The 19,466-nt window shown below is 47.9% G+C and overlaps 1 protein-coding gene across 6 annotated transcripts in view; it reads left to right on the top strand.

The window, feature by feature from the left end:
- Positions 1-13,112, top strand: part of LOC129122652 (uncharacterized) — a 45,253-nt gene extending 32,141 nt beyond the window's left edge. For 4 of the 6 annotated variants that reach the window (XM_077181640.1, XM_077181639.1, XM_054636594.2 and 1 more), the window contains 6 exons: positions 60-1,796; positions 7,443-7,617; positions 8,308-8,512; positions 8,936-9,558; positions 10,453-10,598; positions 11,413-13,112. In XM_077181640.1, the coding sequence (XP_077037755.1) occupies positions 229-1,796; positions 7,443-7,617; positions 8,308-8,512; positions 8,936-9,558; positions 10,453-10,598; positions 11,413-12,208 (3,513 nt within the window). In that variant the 5' untranslated portion in view covers positions 60-228 and the 3' untranslated portion in view covers positions 12,209-13,112. The remainder of the gene's footprint in view (positions 1-59; positions 1,797-7,442; positions 7,618-8,307; positions 8,513-8,935; positions 9,559-10,452; positions 10,599-11,412) is intronic. The other 2 variants (XM_077181642.1, XM_077181641.1) reach the window with 1 other exon arrangement.
- Positions 13,113-19,466: the final 6,354 nt, after the last annotated feature.

Here is a 19,466-nt window from a genome sequence, read left to right as displayed (position 1 = left end):
TGCATCCTGCGAGCCAGCACCCGGCTGCTTCAGTAACTCATCTTTCCTTCCATTCACAGGTCTTCTACGCATGGCGACTCCACCCATGTGAGAGCTCTCTTACGTGAGTGCCCAGCAGCACACTTTGCTGTCTGTGGGCTGTGGACATTGACTGGCATCTAAGCAACACCCCAGCTCCCTCCTGTCCCCCTAGACGCCACTGTCCTAGAGCCTCCATGTGCATTTGCTATGACATACATCAGTGTTGATGAGAGACAGGAACACTGCCGGGTGATCTCGAGCTGCCAAAACAATCAGCTCTGTGCGCAACATGGCTTAAAGGATTTTTCAGTTAGCAGCATGCATCCACTAAAGAACCTAGACACTCATATTTTTTCTGGGGACTTCCACACTCTTGCCTGTCACACAGGCAAGGCATGTTTGGCCAGTCCTGTGGAAAACCGGATGTATCGGAGTGTGGAAAACCTGCACTGGGCAGCGGTTGCTGACTGTGGGCTGTATTCTCACTGCCGGAGCCTGGATAACGAGATCATCTTTCACTATAGAGGCACCAGTCAGTGGACAGAAGGCTGTGTGGATGTGGCCCCAGTACAGAGTGCGTCAGACTCTCTGAGGAACCTTTCTCTCCGTGCTAAACAGACATCTCGATCCACACAGGATGTGCTCCTCCCTCCCTTTGCCAAAGTGCCCCAGTGGCTCTTCCCTTCCACACAGGAAAGAGCCCTTCACGGGGATGCCAGAAAAGAGCTGAAGGAGAAGCTGAGGCTGCACAGCAGTAAGGTGGCAGAGCCCTGTAAGCCACTGCGCCCACAGGTGGCCCTGCCTGAGCTGCTGGCCCAGGAGTGCTTTGGGTGCCAGGTGTGCCGGCAGTGCAGGAACGGCTGTGCTGTGAACTGCTGCACGGTTCTGGTGGAACACACTGCTCTCAGGCACAGCCTCACAGCGGGGCAGGGACTGTGCTTGGCACACAGGATCATCAGTCCAGAAGACATCAAGCAGGAAGCTCAGAGGAGGCTTCAGCTCCGAAGGCAGAATAGCTCCCCGAACTTGCCCCTTCAGCATGCTGGGGAAAGCCATGAGATGAGCAAATCCAGAACAGCAGAGACCGTAGAACAGTGCACTGGGGAAACAGATGGCAAAGTCTCATTGGGACAGAGCAAGAAAGGCCGCTGCAAAGGGAGGCTCTACATACCCACCTTTGAGGAGTTCAAGCAAATGAGAAGTAAGGAGGGAAATTCATCTGACAGCAGCAGTAGGCAAACAGATTGCTTGAAAAAGGGTCTGCCTGCAAACCAGACGCTGGAGGTGGAAAACAGTAAGAATGTCTGTCCAGAAGCTTTAGAGACCAAAGCTGTGAATGAACCTGCTGTCACTGCAGAGGAGGATGATGATGTATTTCATGAAAACCATACCTCTGCTGGCTTTTCCCAAAACCCAGCCACATGGGATGGTTTCAAGATGAGCAGTCTTGAGGAGAAGGACAGAACCTTCCAGAGCTCCATCCCAGATACATCACCAGTCCCTATTTGCTCCAGTCCTATTCCACGATCACCTCTACAGGCAGGAGCAATACACAGTGCTGGGCAGGAGATCTTCAGTGCTGAGCAGCAGAAAGGAGAGACAAGACAATTAAATGATGTTCCCCACGTGGCAGGGCAGTCACTGGCTTCTGAAGCCCAGTCCTCTTGCTGTTCATCGCTGCTGTTAGAAGCCACAGACTTATCCAGCTATGGAGCTAAGCTACAAAAAATGAAGGATGAATTCATAGGTTCGGCCTTGGAACTTATTAAGAAAAGGTAACATGCTCCATGGGGTCACCTGAAAGCAGTTCCCTTGTTAATGATCTGGTCTTTCTCCTGATAGGTATATTTAATTCCTGTAGCATAAATGTGCTGTTGGCAGAGCCTTTCATCTTGGAGTCTCTGATAGCCACATGGACGTGTCTTTAAAGCTGTTCAGCTTAAATTCCACCTTGTGGGGGATTAAACATCAAAAAGCATTTTCATCTAGACTTTGCCTTTTTGTGCACCTTAATCCTGTAAAGACAACAGCCATTAGTAGTTCTGACACTCAGTTTCCCCACCCATTTTATTTCAGTATTGTCAGAATGTCTTTTTTTTTGTTTTTAGCATCTGTTGAAAGTAGAAGACAACAAAAGGATACAAAGTGCTGATATGATTCCTTTGAATAAAGATGTAGAGTCTGTCCCACCACTGCAGGACATGAATTTAGATAGTGTGACAAAGCAAGTGCTTTCACTTGCTGCCTGAATGTAGTGAGCAGGCACACAAGGGTAAGATGGCTGCTGTGAGTCTTTAACCCCCTCCTGGAGACCTGCACAGGCAGTTAGTGAAAGTACTTGTAAATACTGTCTTTTTGCCATCTCTGTGTAGGCAGCCAGAGAAAATACTTCTGTAGAGCCTTCCTCCTTCTCTATGCAAGGTTTTTCCCCTTCTCTGGGTAAGATGTTCACAACAACTGCTTTCTCTATCCTGGTTTTGGACACTGCAGTCCTGTTACCTTCCTCCTGCTTAAGAAGTGGGAATCCCTTTCTGTGCAGGGTGGCACATTAGCAATCAGCCAAGTTCTAGAAGCTATGAATTGGGACCAGTTATCACTGTCTTATCATGAGATGATGCTGGTGGGAAAAGGAGGAGTAAGTGTTGGTGGAGTGGTTTGTTTCCATGCACTTGGCTTTCATGGTTGGATTTGCCAAGAATTGCATTAGACTTGGTACCTGGCTGCTTCTGCAATCCACAGATGGGTCTGTGAAATGACAGGGCATCAACTTTGTATGCTGTCTTTTTATTTCTGGAATGGCTGGTCTGAGACTGGACTCTGGTTTTTGGGGGAGATGATAGTGACTTCTGCACAGGAATTAGAGTCATCCGAAAGAACTTAAGTGGGGCTGAAGCCAGACTGACAGCAGAAATAATTCTGCAACTTTACATCCAAAGGGAAGTAGGAGGTGTCAGAGTCCTCAGTGCTGCTCTCAGCTGTCCAGCCCAGCCTTAGTGCTTTTCTTCTATAGTATGAAAACCCAGTAAAGAGGTAGATGAGAGTTATGGCATGCAACCATTTTAATGGATTAGGCTATTTTTGTCATGAATGTGAAATGAAATACGCAGAATGGCACAAGCAGTAAGGGTGTAAGAACAGCTGTCTCTTTGCAGATCAATGATTGTACTGGTATCTGGAGCCCAAGCTGCATGCAGAGCAAAGTACAGGAAATGAGGAGTGCATATGATCTTCCTTCCCACTACTCTCCCAGCCTCCAAACACTTCCTGCCCAGGGCCTTTATGTGTGGTTTCTGTGCTTTTAATATCCACAGTGGTTTTTGTTTCTGTGAATGGATTCAGTCTCCCCAGTTGGATTTGTTAAAATCTATGAAGCAATTTTTCATTAACACCAAAATGACAGTTGATCTAAAAATGTGAATGACAATGGTTCCAGTATCAGAGACGTAGTTTTATATGTGAAGGAACCACCCTGGCCTTATTTTTTTCAGAATAATAACAATTAATGGTAATTGATATTGCCAAAACACTGGTTATTGGGAAACTCTGGTTTCCTTTGTTTTGTATTTTATCAGTTTTCTATCATTTTCACCTGAGACCGTAATGTCCCTGAATATTCACTACTTCAGCTGATTTTCACTGCAGAGATGGGAGATTTTTGTCTGCATTCTGGGTGCTAAATTACGATCACTGCCATCCAGACTACATTCTTTCTAAGTCTCAAATGAAATTAGCTGAAAGCTCATTTGCTGATTTGGTCCTGTTTCCACAGATACTCAGCTCAGCAAGTCTCTGATAGAGATGTTGTGATGGAGCATCACAGAGTAAAATAGCTAAAATAGCTGTCATCTCTTTCTAGTGTGTCAGTTTTTACAAAGCAGTTTCGTCTGTAAGTTAGCAGTCTCTATAGTAATTAATTGTTAATTACTTAAGATTCAGTCAATTAACTTAATATTTTTTCAGTGAAGATTTGATTGTCAATCTCATAATTATGGTGGCTTTAGCCCCCTCATGGGTCACTGGATACCCTTAACTTAGGTTGTAGACCTGGCTGGGAAGGGGTGTTGCTCTCTAGGTGGAAATCCTGTAAGCTTTTCAGTACACAGTCCATTTTCTGAAATTGCTTAAGTGGGGAATTGTTCAGGATAAGGACATGCAAATATCTCAGGTTTGTGTCTATGAAATGAGTGACATGGTGACAACAGAAGGCTGCACTATTTAGCCAAAGATATGACTAAGAAAAGGCTTCCTGAAAAGAGTGATGGGCTGTATGTGGGGTGACAACAGGACAGTGGGTACAATACCAGCTTCCCCTAGCAGAGGACTGACACCAAGTCAGGAAGGCAGCAGGGAAGGCATGCACAAAAATGTTTCCATTAGTCAGAAAGAGTCAGGAACGTTTGGGAAGGGCTGAGAAGTGCTGGCTTGGACAATGATAAAACCATGAAGAGGCCCATAGAGACAGTGAAGGAAAGTAGGGGCATTTCCAGTTGTATGCCATCCCCAGTACCTCCACTTCCATGAAATTCAGAGTTGATGGCCAGAGGTGTAAAAACACATTCAAAAATAATTGGTCCTCTCTATGTTGGCTCAAGTGCATCACCTCTCTTGGGGAGAACAGGAAAAACTGATACCAACCCCAGGCACAAACTCCTGTCCCAATAAGTGATTTGGTCCAACAGAAGGAAAGCTGCTGGAGTCCCCCCTTCTACACCCCTCTGTGAGGGCAGAGGGGATTTGACTTGCTTGAGCAGGCAATGGTGTGAACCTGTTGGCAGCACAGATCTCTGCCAGGAGGAGGGGACTAGAGAAAGGGGCAATATGCTGTTTTCTTGGCAATGTCCCCTCTTCCTCCTAAGCCAGAGGCAAATGTTAAAGGAGCAGCCCTAAGATGTTGTTCCACAAAAATGCTTCTATCCTCTCTGTTTTGCCCACATGCCTCTGATCACACACTAATCTAGTGGTGTGTGGAGCAGCACTTGCCCCAAGACCACGTGGCCAGTACATCAAGCAGGAGAGATCTTATCATGACAAGAAGTAGAGCAGTCAAACCAGGGGTGAAGAAGCCTCCTTTCACACAATGTGGGCTCTGCATATCTGCCTTTCTTACCTCCAGCTGATCAGCCATGGGTGGGTTGAATTTCTCAATCTTCAGTCATGTTTCCTTAGCTCAGCTCTCTGGGTAATATTGGCTCTTATTCCCACTGAAGATCATGTCTGGAGATTTTTTTTAAATATCCCTTTTGGGCTATGGAAACTGCAATAAGTGGTGGCATCTGGTCTATAGACTCTATCAGCAGAGAGCTGCTGTCAGCTTCACTTAGAGGAGCAGCAATACTTTGGAGTGCTTCCCATATTTAAGTGGATGATCTTGAAGCACTGTGAAAACGACAAATGAAAGCTCAGCATCTCTCATGAGAGTATGTTCTGTACAGTGGGAGCTGGTGTGATCAAGAAGATAATATTCCAATTATGACTTCTGCTACTAACCTTGGGTGCATCCCATTGCTTCTCTGTGCCCCAGCATGGTCCCTTTTCTGTGTTATTTAACCAGGAGCTTTTGAGCAGGAGCAGCTTTTGGAAAGGGTGGTTTTCAGCAGTGGCACATCCTCTTCAAGAGTTTTCTTGCTTCTTAACCTGTGCCTTCCCTCCCATGGGTTTGCCCAGCTGACTTGTTCGTACTTTATACAACTCAATGAAACACAGATGAAATTATCTGTCTGAGAATGCATGAGGGAGGGGTTTTAAACCCATATAATTTCAAGACTGATTTTAGATCATGGCCACACAGACAGTTACACACACTTAAGGAGTGGCACCCCAAGCATGGTTTGGGACAGTGGGGAGGAAGGAGACAGGAGCCTCTCAAGCCAGACCAAGCCAGGCCAGTACCACAGAGGGGCTGCAGCCTTGCTGTGAGCCTGTGCTGCTCTTACTGCTGCCTTGTAAGTGCCACAGACTGCTCTGTGCCAGCAGAGATGTTGGTATCCCCTTTCTGCAGGCTGGGGAGTAGAGACCTGGAGAGGGATAGCAAAAAAGCAAATGCCAGGAGCCTGCTGTTGGCACTGTTGCCATTGTCACGTAGCCATAGCTATACTCTTTTTAACTGGTTGTGTCAGCAGGGACCTGGAAACATAAATGGAGGAAGATGAAAAAGCATCAGCTGAAGAGATGCAAACCAACTTTTCTGGCCTGACAACAGAGCCAGTTTGTGTTCTGGGAGATTTGTTCCCTCTTCAGTCATTTTAGTATTGGCTGATGGTTTGTTATTGGAGCCAAGTGTCATTCACTGCAAGGAGAATGCCCATCTGTCTCATGTGTTTGCTTGTAGTTGACACTGTTGGAATTGCACATTAGCAGTGTGACCTACCAGCATAAGTTCACAAGTGAAGCCTTTAAGAAGAAGCAAATTTTTCTCATAGGAGATTATTGTTAAGCATAAAATACATGCAGAACCTGAAATATGTTCCAGACACTGGCTTCCTGTATATACAAGCATCCATATTCAGTCCTCACAACCTTCCTTTTTAAGGAATCCAAGTCCATAAAAATTAAGTAAACAACAACAAAAAAATTTCTTCCCAACAGGCTTCATTATGCATGGAAATAAGATGTCTTAGAAAGCCTGTTAAAAAAAATGTATCACAAATAGTATCACAAACAACAGCCTGTCAACTACTCTGTCAAGTCAGTGGTTTTGCACCAGACTGAGTCTGTCTGGAGAGCAATGCTGTCTACAGAGGGGGGAATGTGGGGTTGGACAGGCTGCCTGTATCAGCCAGGCCAGGCCCTTGTTAGCACTGGACAGCTGTGAGTGAGGGCATCCCAGAGCTGCCAAGTGAGAGCAACAGACACTGCCAGGCTTTTCAGGTCTCGAGTGCTCCAAAAGGCCTGATCATGAGTTCACTGAAAACAGATAGTATCTTTCCAGTGACTTCAGTGAGCTTGGGATCATATGAGATGAAAAACAGAGGGAATACTCTTTTAATCCTCTAATCCCTTCAAAGTATTATGGTTTATAGCAGGTGATTTTCTTCCAGATGAGCAATATGGTTTCTGTGTTGGCAGCATCTCCTTAAATAGCAGCAAATATGGATGTGGCCTACTTAGAAAGGAGTGTTTCTGGTCCCTGTGGAGCACCTCATGTTTTATGGACACAAAAATGCCCTGTGAACAGCCAAGACTTGATAACCCAGACTGATGTTGGCACAAGTGTAGTTACCCAGTTTGCAATTCTTAACTGAGCAGTGCTTGGAGCCCCTGAAACACAAGCACAGCCGTCCATGCTGACCAGTCACGAACCCTGCCTGCACTTTTCCTGAACTGTTGCAGATCATTGTTTGAACCTGTGCTCTCTGCTCAGTCTCATCTGTGTCAGGAACAGCATCCATGACGTTCAATGGAGTCTGCTTCTTCCCTTGCAGCTGCAATGCCGAGACTGCTGCCAAATCCCCCTCCAAGGGGCAGTGTGATCTGAGGGAAGCTGATCTCCCACCTCTGGAAGACAGCCAGCAGCCCACAGCGATGTCCATGGCAACAGAGACCTGGGAGGATAAGCCAAGCAATAAGACATCCAGTGACACTCCACCTGCAGGGAATGTAAGAGAGAGGAATTCCCCTCTCATGCATGTGTTCAGGATTTTTTCCTTGTTAGAAGCTCTGAAGGATCCCTTCATTGTAGGAACTGGGCAGGCTGGGAGATGGCAATCTGGAAGACTCCCATGAGTGATTAAATGCTGTTAGAAGCATTAGAAGCTTTTTTATTACACTCAGTAAAACAGGAGTGAGTTTTTTGCCTCAGTCTGTGCCACTGCATTTCATGGCTTCCACTGTGTCTGGGGGTTCAGACAGATTCCCTCCTAGTGCCCCCTTGGGCAAGCTCCTGGTGCAGATGGGGCACAGAGGCTGAACTTCCTGACCCTGCAGTGCTGAAACCTTCACAGAGCAGCTGCAGGTGAGCTCAGGTCCCTGAGCATATACCCATAGCCAGGGCTGTGCTGTTGACTTTTCCACGGTTATTAGACATCCATGATCCAACCACCTTGGAACTGCTTTACTCAGAGCTATACAACATCAAAGGGAGAGAGGTCTTTTCTTGTTAGGGCTGAGCAAGACAGAGGGACTCAGGGGGACAGATTTCTTAATCATCATGTAGCAGAGCTACATTTACCATCCCATTACTGATGAGTTTCCTTTTCCCTCCTTTGGCAACTGAAGTCCAATGTCTGCAAAACCAGGTGCTGCTTTGAGCTCAGCCTTGCTCCAAAGCCTTTCCTGCCTTTCTTGCAGAGCCCCAGTCCTGCCTGTCGCCGATCCAGCTCCGACATTGTCCATGAGAGCGCGGATGGTGCCAAGGCCCAGCGGGAGTGCCGGCTGCGGCCGCACTTCAGTGACCCGATGCCAACAGACTCAGTGAAGAGGAAGCAGCTGGAGCTGAAGATCGCGGCTGCAGCGCGGCAGCACGCGCAGAAGCGCCGGCAGGAGCGGGACTGTGGTACTCACACTGCACACTCGAGGGCTTAGGGGCCAGATGCTGCGCCCTGCTGTGCTGCTGTAAATGTGGAGTAACTCTGTAAAAATAGGGGAGGGAAGCATCCTGGGTTGTACCCAGGTGTGCAGGAAATCAGGATCTGCTCTGCTCTGTCCCTGACTAGATGGCAGGGGAAGAGACAGCCCAAATGAGTTCACAGCTATGGGCAGTACAGAGATGACAGATCCCAGACTTCACCTGGGAGCTGTTTCCTTCTGACTCCCACCAGTCTCAGCAGCAAAACAGGGGAGGCAGCTCACAGCCCTGCTTCCCCAGAACCAGCCTGTCTCCCCAGGGTTCCTGCCATTCATGGCTGTGCCAGCACGAGTTCCTCGGGTGAGCTCTGTGCAGCTGGTAGTGCCTGTAACGATTTGTGTCTGTTCTCAGGTCCTGTGGTAGCAAAGGCCAACCTTGGCCATGGCGGCAGCTTTGATGAGACCCGACGCACCCCACGGGGCTCCCTCCGCTCCAGACGTCACTGGAGCAACGTCAGCAGCCTGAGCACGGACAGCGGGATTGTCGGTGTGAATGATGCCCGGGATGATCTGGATCCCACTGCGGCCACCCGCACCAAGTCAGCGGATGTGGAGAGGGCAGATAGTGGCATTGGCCAGATGCCAGCCAGGAAGTGGAGGAACAGGGCCTCTGAAACGCTGAGCTCCCTGCAGGCCTGGGAAGCCCACCGTCCCTGCACTGACTGTGGAGAAAGGGACCTCCCTGTGGAGACAGATGTCCAGAACTGCAACCAGAGGCGGGCTGATCTCTGCGAGAAGTGCCGCAAGCGCAGGACGGAGCGCAAGGAGTCTGTGCTGGAGTTTGTCAACACGGAGGCCAGCTATGGAGAGGACCTGCGCATCATCAAAGAGGAGTTCTACCTGCCCATGCAGGCAGCTGGCCTGCTCAGCCAGGAGCAGCTCCAGGGCATCTTCAGCAACATCCAGGAGCTCATCGACCTCAATGAAAACTTCCTGGAGATACTTCAAGAAGAGATTGATCAGGCCTTTGATCAGGTATGATGCTGCCTCCGCCCTCTAAAGGGTCTGGACCAGGCAGACTGGAATAGGTTTTGTATTAGGGGGGGCAGCGTAGTTGGAGCAGAGGAACAGGAGGTAGGACTCCTGGGTTTTGGTCAGCTGTCAGCTATCTAGTTCCTTACTCTCTCAGCTATTCCTGCAGATTTCAGGAGCTCTGTGCCAGGTCGCAGATGTTGGACTCACTGTGCTGTGGTGATGCCACTGACATCAGCAGTCTTGCTCATTTATCCCATTAACAGGTATTAATGGTCCCATTATCAAAGTTAGTTTTAGGCCAGTTGGCCTGGATGCTGGCAAGAATGTGACCATGGGGGCACAGAGCTCAGCTTGCTCTGTCTCTCAGGCTGTGCTCTTGCAGCCCTGAGCAGGCTGGCTTCATGCTGGCTTGGCTGTGTTTGCCTTGGCTTGCAGTTTACTGCAGCTTGGCTCTAGACTGTCTGCAGGGCCAGGCAGTGCAGGCTGCTCCCTGCTCTACAGCTGTGTATGGCCGCTTCTACTGATGCACCCTGCCTTGCACAAGGAGCTCTCCTTCCCCACCAGCATAGGCACAATACACCCTCTTGACTAAGAAGCTCACTATGGCCTTCAAGCCCTTGCTCTGATGAGCTGGCTGAGCCCACAGGAGGAGAGCAGACAGCTCTTTGCATGTGGAAAAGCAAGCAGTTAGACCATCTTTCCTTCCCCTCCCCAGGCACTGACTCCCCCCAGACCTGCAGGAACTGCCTTTTGACTGGGAAGGGTGAGCCCAGCTCCACGTTTGGTCTGGTGCTCAGCTGATCCTGCAGCAGTTCATGCTGATAGGACTGAAGGCAGGCCCTTGGCTGTGCCTCTCCTGAGCTAACTGAGCAGGGCCCTATTGCATACTTGCAGGGGGATGATGACCTGATGACCGTGTGCATCGGAGAAATATTCCTGGAGTTTGTGAACATGCTGCCAGCCTTTCAGACGTACTGTCTTCAGCAGTCCTCCTCTGTGAATATGCTTAATGCTCTGGAGAAGGAGAAGGAGTTGCTCAGGTGAGAAGGGGGATGAGCATATTCATCCAGGCTTTGGGGACAGAAGGGCAGCAGGTGAAGCCTTTGCCAGCCCATCTAGATCAAAGTCTGATGCTAGTGTTCTTCAGTTATCGCTGCTTCCTCTTAGGGTGAGGACAGTCATTTATTCTCAAAAAATATTCAATCCTGGGTATCTCCACTGGTATCAACCAGTTGGTCCCCAGCTGTACTCTGTGTTTTGTGCTAGCAGTATCTGCCCAATGACCACTGCACTGAACTGTCACCAAATAATACTCAGCTGAGATCAGCTCTCAGTCCCTGTGCTGGAGCCCAGGTTGGATTTCCACTGCAGAAAGCCACTTTGTGGCACACATGACTGGAATTTGGTTCCTATTCCTATGGTCTATTGGGCAATGTTAGGCAAGTAATTTCTCTTTCCACTGCTCAGCCATATTCTTATTTAATATGTTTTGTAATCTAATGATGAAAGGCATTACAAGTTAATGCAATCTGATATAAACTGATGGATCTGCCTCATGTTTACATCAGTAGGTACCACAGAAAGATCACACCCTTGCTATTTTATGATGTAATAGAAGACTGTTAGAATGTTATGTCCAAGTGTCCCAGGCACCTCATCGGGATTCTGCAGCTAAACACAGCTGCAGAAATGGCTGTTAGTCTTTAATAAGACAGAATTCACAAGGTTGCTAAAAATGGGGGGGGCTGCAGTGCCCAGCAGCTGTCAGCACCATGCTGTTCATTTGCATTTAGCATTGCAGCATCTGCTGGCAGAGCAACCACCATTTCATCCTGTCTTCTTAAATCCCTGCAGAATATTCCTCAATGTCTCCCAGAATGACAACACAGCACTGCGGCGGATGAACCTGAGGTCCTTCCTGATGGCCCCTTTGCAAAGGGTCACCAAGTACCCCCTGCTGCTCAGCAGAATCATCAAGGCCACCACCGAGTACCACCCAGACCACAGCAGCCTGCGGGAGGCCAAGAGCCGCATTGAGTCCCACCTGGAGCACATCAACATGAAAACCAAGCAGGAGGGGAACACGTGGACCCTCCGATCCTTTCGCCAGGACAGCAAGAAGAAGAGGGAAGTCATCAACATCGAGATGAGAGAAACCGCCCTCAAAACTGTCGGGTGGCTGCGGGAGGAAACGCGGTTTGTGATGGAGGGGTCTCTGCAGCTGGCCCAGCCCCCCGACGGCCAGTGGGTGAAGAAAGGCAGCAAGACCCTAAAGTTCCAGAACATGCAGGTCCTCCTCCTGGTGAACATGAAGCGCGTGTCCGAGTCCAGCCTGGAATCAGCTGAGCCAGGGCCTGTGAAGGACGCAGTCCTGGTTCTCATCAGGGACAAAAATAACGGGAAGTTCCATTTGCTCAGGGAGCCCTTGAGGCTGAGTAATTGCATCGTCTCCACTGATCCTGACTGCGACGACACCTTCGAACTCATTGAGATCAGGCGGGAGGCGTTTGTGTTCCGGGACAGCGACCGGGCACGGACTCACCACTGGTTCAGGCAGATCAGGCGCTACTCCAGGGAGCTGGGCTCCTGGAAGAAGCGGCGCAACGCGCTGCCCAACATCATGATCAGCACTCCTCACACCAGGCCCTGAGTCCTGCAGGCTTGGCTTGGCCAGTGCCGCATGCAAAGACCATCAAGAGCCCCAGTGGCCTGAACGTGCTCCATGGACAACACAGGGAGGAGCCTGGTCCCCAAAGACTCTGACTGGCACTGGAAACAAACGCCACAGCCTGGTGCTGAACTCCAACCCCTGGACTCACAATAGTGTGTGGCTCATGTACATACAGAGATGGGCTCCACTCGAGGAGATCACCCAAGGATAATAATTTAACTTGTTAATGTTGCACTGCAGGAGAATGATGTATGATGCTTGCCATTGCATGGATCGTGTTGAAAGCCAGTCTTGACAATGAGAGAGGTTTCCACTGTTGACTTTATTTCATCAGCATTAGGTAAAGTCCGGGTATTCAGCAAAATTAGGTGCAGTATTATGCAACTGAAGATGAAAGCTGGAAAAAATTGTTTTCCACCACTACTCCTAAGGACTGTGTTTCATTATTCACCTCTGTATATTTGGTCAAAACACTTGTTTAAAAAGAAAGGCCTTTCATCTTTAATCCAAATCAAGTAGATATCAATTTGCTCAAATTCAGCTGCATGCACACAGCAGAAAAAAAAAAAAAAGAAAAAAGAGAAAAAAAAGAGCAAACACATAAACCCCACATATGTGTAGAACCTGTGGAAGAGCAGCACACTACCAGTGAGAGTCTGTTACTTAACTGACTTAGGGACTGGAACATAATGCTGCATCTGAAAGAAATATCTCAGAAGTATATGTAAATACAGCTCTGCTACCACTGATAGTGAATTTAAGAGTTTGCAATTATTTAAATTATGTAATCTAGTGTATTTCAAAATTTAATTGAAAGGAACAATTTACATTGTACTGTAGAGTAACATAAAATGTTTTAATAATTATGTTTCAATTACTTTAAGTGGGTATATTTTTAATATTTGTATTATGGAGTATATGTTTCACTTCATATGGGTGGCATTCAGATGAGCAATGTGCCTACATCTGCTCTGTGGATCCCCTGAACAGAACTCAGGGCTACTCCAAATGAGACTGGGTGAATGGTACAAACCTGCTACTCAAGTCCTCACTAGACAACAACAGATTGGCACAAACCCTTTTGCTCTGGAGCCAAAACTGAGGCCACAAATAACTGCCCCATAGGGTCCAACCTCTCTCAGTTGCTCAGCAGGGAAATGACTCAAAGCTGAACAATGATAAAAAAGCAAACAGGGTTTAACCTTTTCAGCCTGACATTAACACTGACCGCTGCTTTGCAAAATGTCACGCTGTGACTTACACAGCAAAGGCCAGATTTCAGCCTGGAGGCTAAACTAAAGGAGCCTCAATTTTGGTCCATGGATCTGGGAGGACAGCCTGTAAATGGTCTTTTAGGCCTACAGGGTAAAGACAAAGCCAATCAGTATTATTCACTACCAACAAAATATTTTTGTTACAGGCATTTATTTCACAGGAGGATTCACACAAGCACATTTATGTATTTCTCCAGAGATCAACCAGTATCAAAGGTCACCACTAAAGGCAGACAGAAGACATCTTCACAAAGGTATCCCTAGTCTTGTAAAGTCACCACTGACCCAGCATCTGAGCAAGCCTCAGACTGTGCCGTGCTTTGTCCTCTGACCACAGCTGCCAGGGCTTGTTGCACTGCTCCGGGCACTGCGGCAGACACCACTGGTGTGTGCCTACTGGCTGTATTCTCTCTCATTCTGCACCATCCAGCACTTTAGTGCTTCATCTTGTCCTTGAGGAAATGGGAAGATTTGCATCATCTGGAGGGTACCCAAGTCATGAGCGTGGCCGCACACAGCCGAGCTCTGTAGCGAGCAATAGCTGTCAAAGTGATTGGCAGGGCAGCAGCCTGCCTCCCTCAGTGAGCTGGAATTCCCTCCAGCTCCTTCTAATCACTAGACAATAAGCTGTTCCCCCAAAATATGCACTAGCAGCCAGTGAAGAGCATGAGGCATTGCTTTTAGTTTGCCATTTGTTTTTCACAGAGATGGATGCTTGAGCAGAGCAGCTGCTGGAGGAAGATTTTTCTTCTGCTGTTGTGACAGATCTCATTTATGAGCCTTCAAGCCCCATTCACCTCACATGCAAAAAGCAACAGCTTGTAGCACCTTTGTCTTCTCTCCCAAGACCACAATGGCACAGCCACTTTCTCTTCATTTCTCTGGGGCACCTCTGACAAGAGAAGGCATAAGTACAGTAACAGCCCAATTTATCCAAACAGTGAGTGGCTTTCACAGCCACAAAGCTCTGCTTGCTGGAAAGTTTTCAATTACTTTCCAGCACAGTGATTTTCTCCACCTCAATTCATGCTCGAAACCACTAGTGGACTGTTTGTACAGTCATATCTTTAAATCAAGATACCTTCAGCCAGCCTGGCTGTTCAAAAAGGTTAGGGAACAATAAGTACATAAAGGATCTGATATTTAGCATCAATCTTATGTTTGGCTGATTGTTCAATTTGTCAGATTCAGGATTTTTCTAAGTATCACAGGAAGCACCTGCCTGCCAGGCTCCTGTAATCATGGCCTATTTCCTCTGAACCAAACTCTCCCCAGAAGAAGGTCCATGAATAATCACCGGGTATTGAGTTATGAGCAGGACGTGTACGTGGTGCTGTAGCCCTGTTTAAAGAGCTGTGGCCAAGGAACAGTGAGTACAAGCCCTTTGATCTGGGACAGCTTTGGGAAGCGACAGTGGGGTTGCTGAACCTGTCAGACTGGACAGAGGTTGTGCTTCCAACACGGGCTACTTTTATGTACCTGGTGTGTGCAGCTGCTCACCTGCCTGTAAATTACAGGTGTTGAAAGGGGACATGAGCAGGGAACAATCCCTGTGGCCCTGTGAGTGTCTGTGGTGTGGGGTGAGGCAGCACAGGAAGGGCAATAGTGTCAGTACACTGACAAGGCAGTAGATTTCCATACTCCTCAGGCACCCTTCTGAACTAGATGATCCCTCTCCTGGGAAGTTCCAGGTCTTTCAGTATCACATGTACACATCTTACTTGGCAGCCATGGAGATTGGTTGTGCTGTATTTTTCCATTTCTGATTAACAAACTGACAAAATGCTATTATAACCCCGGGTACTTGGAACAGGGTTGTCTGCAAGCCAAGAAAGCAATTATTTGTTCCAAGCTGGCTGTCCTCCTAGGTCTCTGTAATATTTTTATGCCTTTCATTTTCATGACTGACAATACTAAGATTACTTTTCAAGACTCCTGCTCACCAAACTTACACAAGAAGTACAAGCAGACCTTTCTGGAAGTACCCCTTGTCAGGGGGAAAAAGAAAAAGTTGGTTACTCCCTTGATTTACCAGAACTCATAAATGACCTTTAGAAATCATTTTGTATAAGCCTTACTGGTCATTTACAAAGAAAACAACAAAAGCCAGTCTTTATTTTTAGAGTCCATGCAGTTTTCAGTTCTGAAGGCAGACACACAAGATGACAAAACACTGGACTAAGAGCCCTCTATGAGCTCGGGTCCCAAGGAAAGAAAGAAAAGCTCCTTTATGAGTCACGAGGCTGGGTGGGAAAGCCTGAAGAAGACATGTGGAGATGAAGAGCAAATACTTCAGAGAGCAGACACCTCTGCTTTAGTGAATAGAGATCCTCTCCTTTATGGTGTTCTCGTACTTTCCTGGTTGTCATTAAATGAAGTGCAGAGAGGGAAGGGGTGCTCAGTGTGGGTCTCACTATTTCATCAAGAACACATCTGAGAGACATCTGAGACCAGCTTTGGTCTTTCAGCAAGGAGTTGTCATTGGATACTGAGATCGACCTCAGCATACAGCAAATCCTGAAAAAAGCTCTGAGATCATCTCAGATCTCCTGACTTGCTGCATGTGAATTTATAATGCAACAGAAGTCCCAGATTTTTTTTTCCCAGCAGGAGATTCTGGTGAATCTTGCACTGTCTTGCTTGTCCCTGATATGTTCAAAGAGAAAAAAAGTTTAAATCTTCTAGCACCATGTCAAAGATCCCTTCAGGGCTCATGGATGAGGCAGCTATAGTAACTCTCATTTTGTGATGTCTCCTCTTATGTGTGTGCTGGGGAATTGGGTAAGATTTAGCTGGAACTAGGCTGACATTTTCTGACTTGAAACGGGAAAAAACCTGGAACTGAAAGCAACAGAGGAAACTGTCCTCCCAGAGATCAGATAAATATTCAAAGCTCTCACTGTCATCGAGTGACCCGTCACTACAGTGGAGTATGAAGGAGCAAGATGTCTTACTGATCAGGCAGATGAGGGAACTGTCTTATTTCTCACATGCTGCTGCAGAGGAGCAATCTGACCAGACATAGGTAAAGCAAAGAAGAAAAAAAGAAGTTTTGACAGTAACACTCTTCAGTCTAAATACTCCAGACAAGCCCTAAGGGCACTCATTAGAAAAGAATACACCTCCCCTGGGAAGTTGAAGGTGATCCCCTGCGGGAAACCTTTCTACAACATGATGGAAAGGTTGAGTGATAGGAACAGAGTTCCTGTTCTTCAGCAGAGATGGAACACTTTGGGGAAATCAGAGCACGGGCAGAGCATCCTCCAGCACTGGTCTCTGCCCAGGCTTGACTGGGAGCAGTTACACAGCTGGAAAGAGTTGATGGCATTAGAAGATGATTAGAAGAGAAGATGGCATTAGGCTCTAGATCCATTAGCAAGGATTAACATAATAATAATTTCCAGCTCAAATCCTGCCCCAGTGTGATCTCCCCCAGTGCAGCCTTTGCATCCCTCAGATCTTCTCAGCTGCAATTGCGAAGACCCAGCCTGCCCACAGGCCTCTCAGGGAAGGTTCTCTGCATGGAATCAGGCAAAGGATTTGTTTGCAGTGGAGGCCCAGGTGGCTTGAACCCTTCCCTCCTAGGACAGGAACTTCCCTTGCAGTGCCAGAGCCACATCCCTGGGAAGACTTCCAGGGGAGCAGAGCAGGCTCTTACATTTTCCCAGGTTAGATGTTTGTACACCCAGAGTGTGAATGTGCAGGTGAACAAGCACTCAGACAAGGAGTGTATTCCTCCTTTCAAGAAAGGGCTGGTTTTCTAACAGCCACGTTCTCCTTGGGCAGGGCAAGCCCCCAGTGCTGACCAACCAATGCAAACCAGAAGTGCCAGTTTGAAGTGACAATAAATAGGCAGTGAAACCTGCGAGGACATACCCATGTCTGCCTGACCCACAACACACAGACAGGAGATACAAAACAGGTAGGAGTCTTCCTTTTGAAATCCAAACACTCAATTCACAGCACTCCATGAATTCAGCAGGGAGGAGACTCTGAACAACCCCTACACTCTTTAGTAGAGCTGCACCCTGCTTCCAGTGCAGATCTCCTTAGTAGAGCTGCATCCTGTGACAGTACTTGAACAAGAGAAGATGGACTGCAGATGATGGGTCAGGATCCACACACAAACTCCCAGCATCATCCATGCTCACTTTCTGCTCCCCTTAATTGTCTCGGTGTGTAATGAACTTGCTGGCTGAAAAACCTGGGTGAGGTTCTGCAGCTCACTCACTTTGCAGTGAAATGAAGGCAAATTATTTGTTCAGAGAGAAAATCCTTAGCAATCCTCTCAAAACGGGAAGCAGTTAAATTACTGCAAGAAAAATCTAACAATTTACAGACAATGTTACAGCTCAGAGAATACTGAAAGCTGGCACCACAGGCAGAGGAAGAAGCCTCTTTCCAACATACTGGCACAGCATGAAGGGGGGACTGTGTGATGCACCAGGTCAGGAACAAACACTGCTGGAAAATAGATTGTTTCAGCTAAATCAGTTCCTTGATCCAGCTCACTGCACAGACACCTGGTTTGCTGGCACCAGGAGAGAGAGGGCAGCCCGGAGGTGATAACGTGTCCTCTGCCAGTTTAAAGGGGTGGCTGGGCTGGCTGCAGTTAATCAATTCCAGCAGACAGAGCCCAGTTCAAGAGCCAGCCTCAAGGTCTCTTGTGCATCCTGCTCACCCCTGCTTCCCAGACTGTTTCAGGTCAGCACTTTCATTGATCTGCTGGGCTTCAACAGGCAGGGCTATAAATAAAGAGCCATTAATCAACTATTTAAGTACCCTTTTTACTGAAATAAAGCAAGCCCACAGAAATGACATCAAGATGTGAAAAATCCAAACAAACAAGTTAGCGAATACAAAGACGATCCAAGAAAGCACTCCCAGGGACACACTTGAGGCTGAAGTGGCTCAGGGAACAGCCGTGCTGGGTGTTGAGTCAGCCTCTCCAGTGCTCCTGCGCTGACTCACTCCCCTCCCAGCTGCCAGCACACGCTGCACAGTCCATTCAGTACCAACAGGAGTCACTTGTTCAGAGTTCAAGTGCATCTGATTTACCGTGAGCCATCAAGCTTCTGCAGTCCACTGCCATTCCCTGCTCCCCCTTCCCTACTCAAGTCCTTCTGGGTTTTCCCTTCTTCCCTCTACTCCCAGCTCTGGGGCAGGAACACAATTTACCATTTAGGATCAGAGAAATGTGCAGATTCCTTGTCAAGGTCACAAGGTCCTACAGGCTACGGTGGTGCAGAGGAAGCTACAAAAGCATCCCCATCTTCCTCTGCTGCTGCCTAGGGAAAGTTAGTGGGTTTTTTTTCCTTCTCCAGACCCACGCTGGGAATGAGCTGTGTAGCCTGCCTCTTGCAAACAGTGCTTTTCCAGAGGATGATGGCAGGCTCTCCCCAAGACTTAAAAACAGGAAAGAAGGAGCTGTTTGCTAAACACCCTCCAAGAAGACATCACTGAGTGTTTCTTTCTTGGGCACTTGCTCTTCACAGAGCCTTAGACAGAAGGATCCCACACCTTGCACCTCTGTAAGCCCCAAGTAATTACCTTGCTCTTCCAGTTGTCCCTCCCATGGCACCTGCACGTGTGGCACAGCATTGCTTCATCTCCACCAGCTCTCAGAACCCAGCAGCAAGAGCTGGCAGATGTGGGATCTAGTGAACAGCTCTGTTAGGCACACAGCATCCTGTGTCAGGAAGCAGACCTGCTGCATGACCAAAGGCAACTGGAGCACCTGGGACGCAAGTCAGTGCAAAGCCTTAACCAGCAGCTGCCCTGCCACATGGCCTCACATCCCAGTCCCACATGCCAGGAGTCCTCTAACCAAAGGCACACCAAACTGATGCTCAGGTAACCCTTCTCTATTCTCCTGCTCCCACAAATTTCCTGTGTGACCTTGAAGTGCACAGCTGTGTCTGCACAGCCTTAGGGTGTTGGTTCACCCCCCACCTCTGGTTTGG

Source organism: Agelaius phoeniceus, chromosome 7, assembly GCF_051311805.1.
Source record: "Agelaius phoeniceus isolate bAgePho1 chromosome 7, bAgePho1.hap1, whole genome shotgun sequence".
Taxonomy (NCBI): Eukaryota; Metazoa; Chordata; class Aves; order Passeriformes; family Icteridae; genus Agelaius; species Agelaius phoeniceus.
The sequence above is the reverse complement of the archived record's forward strand: the minus strand, read 5'-3'. Positions and strand labels throughout refer to the sequence as shown.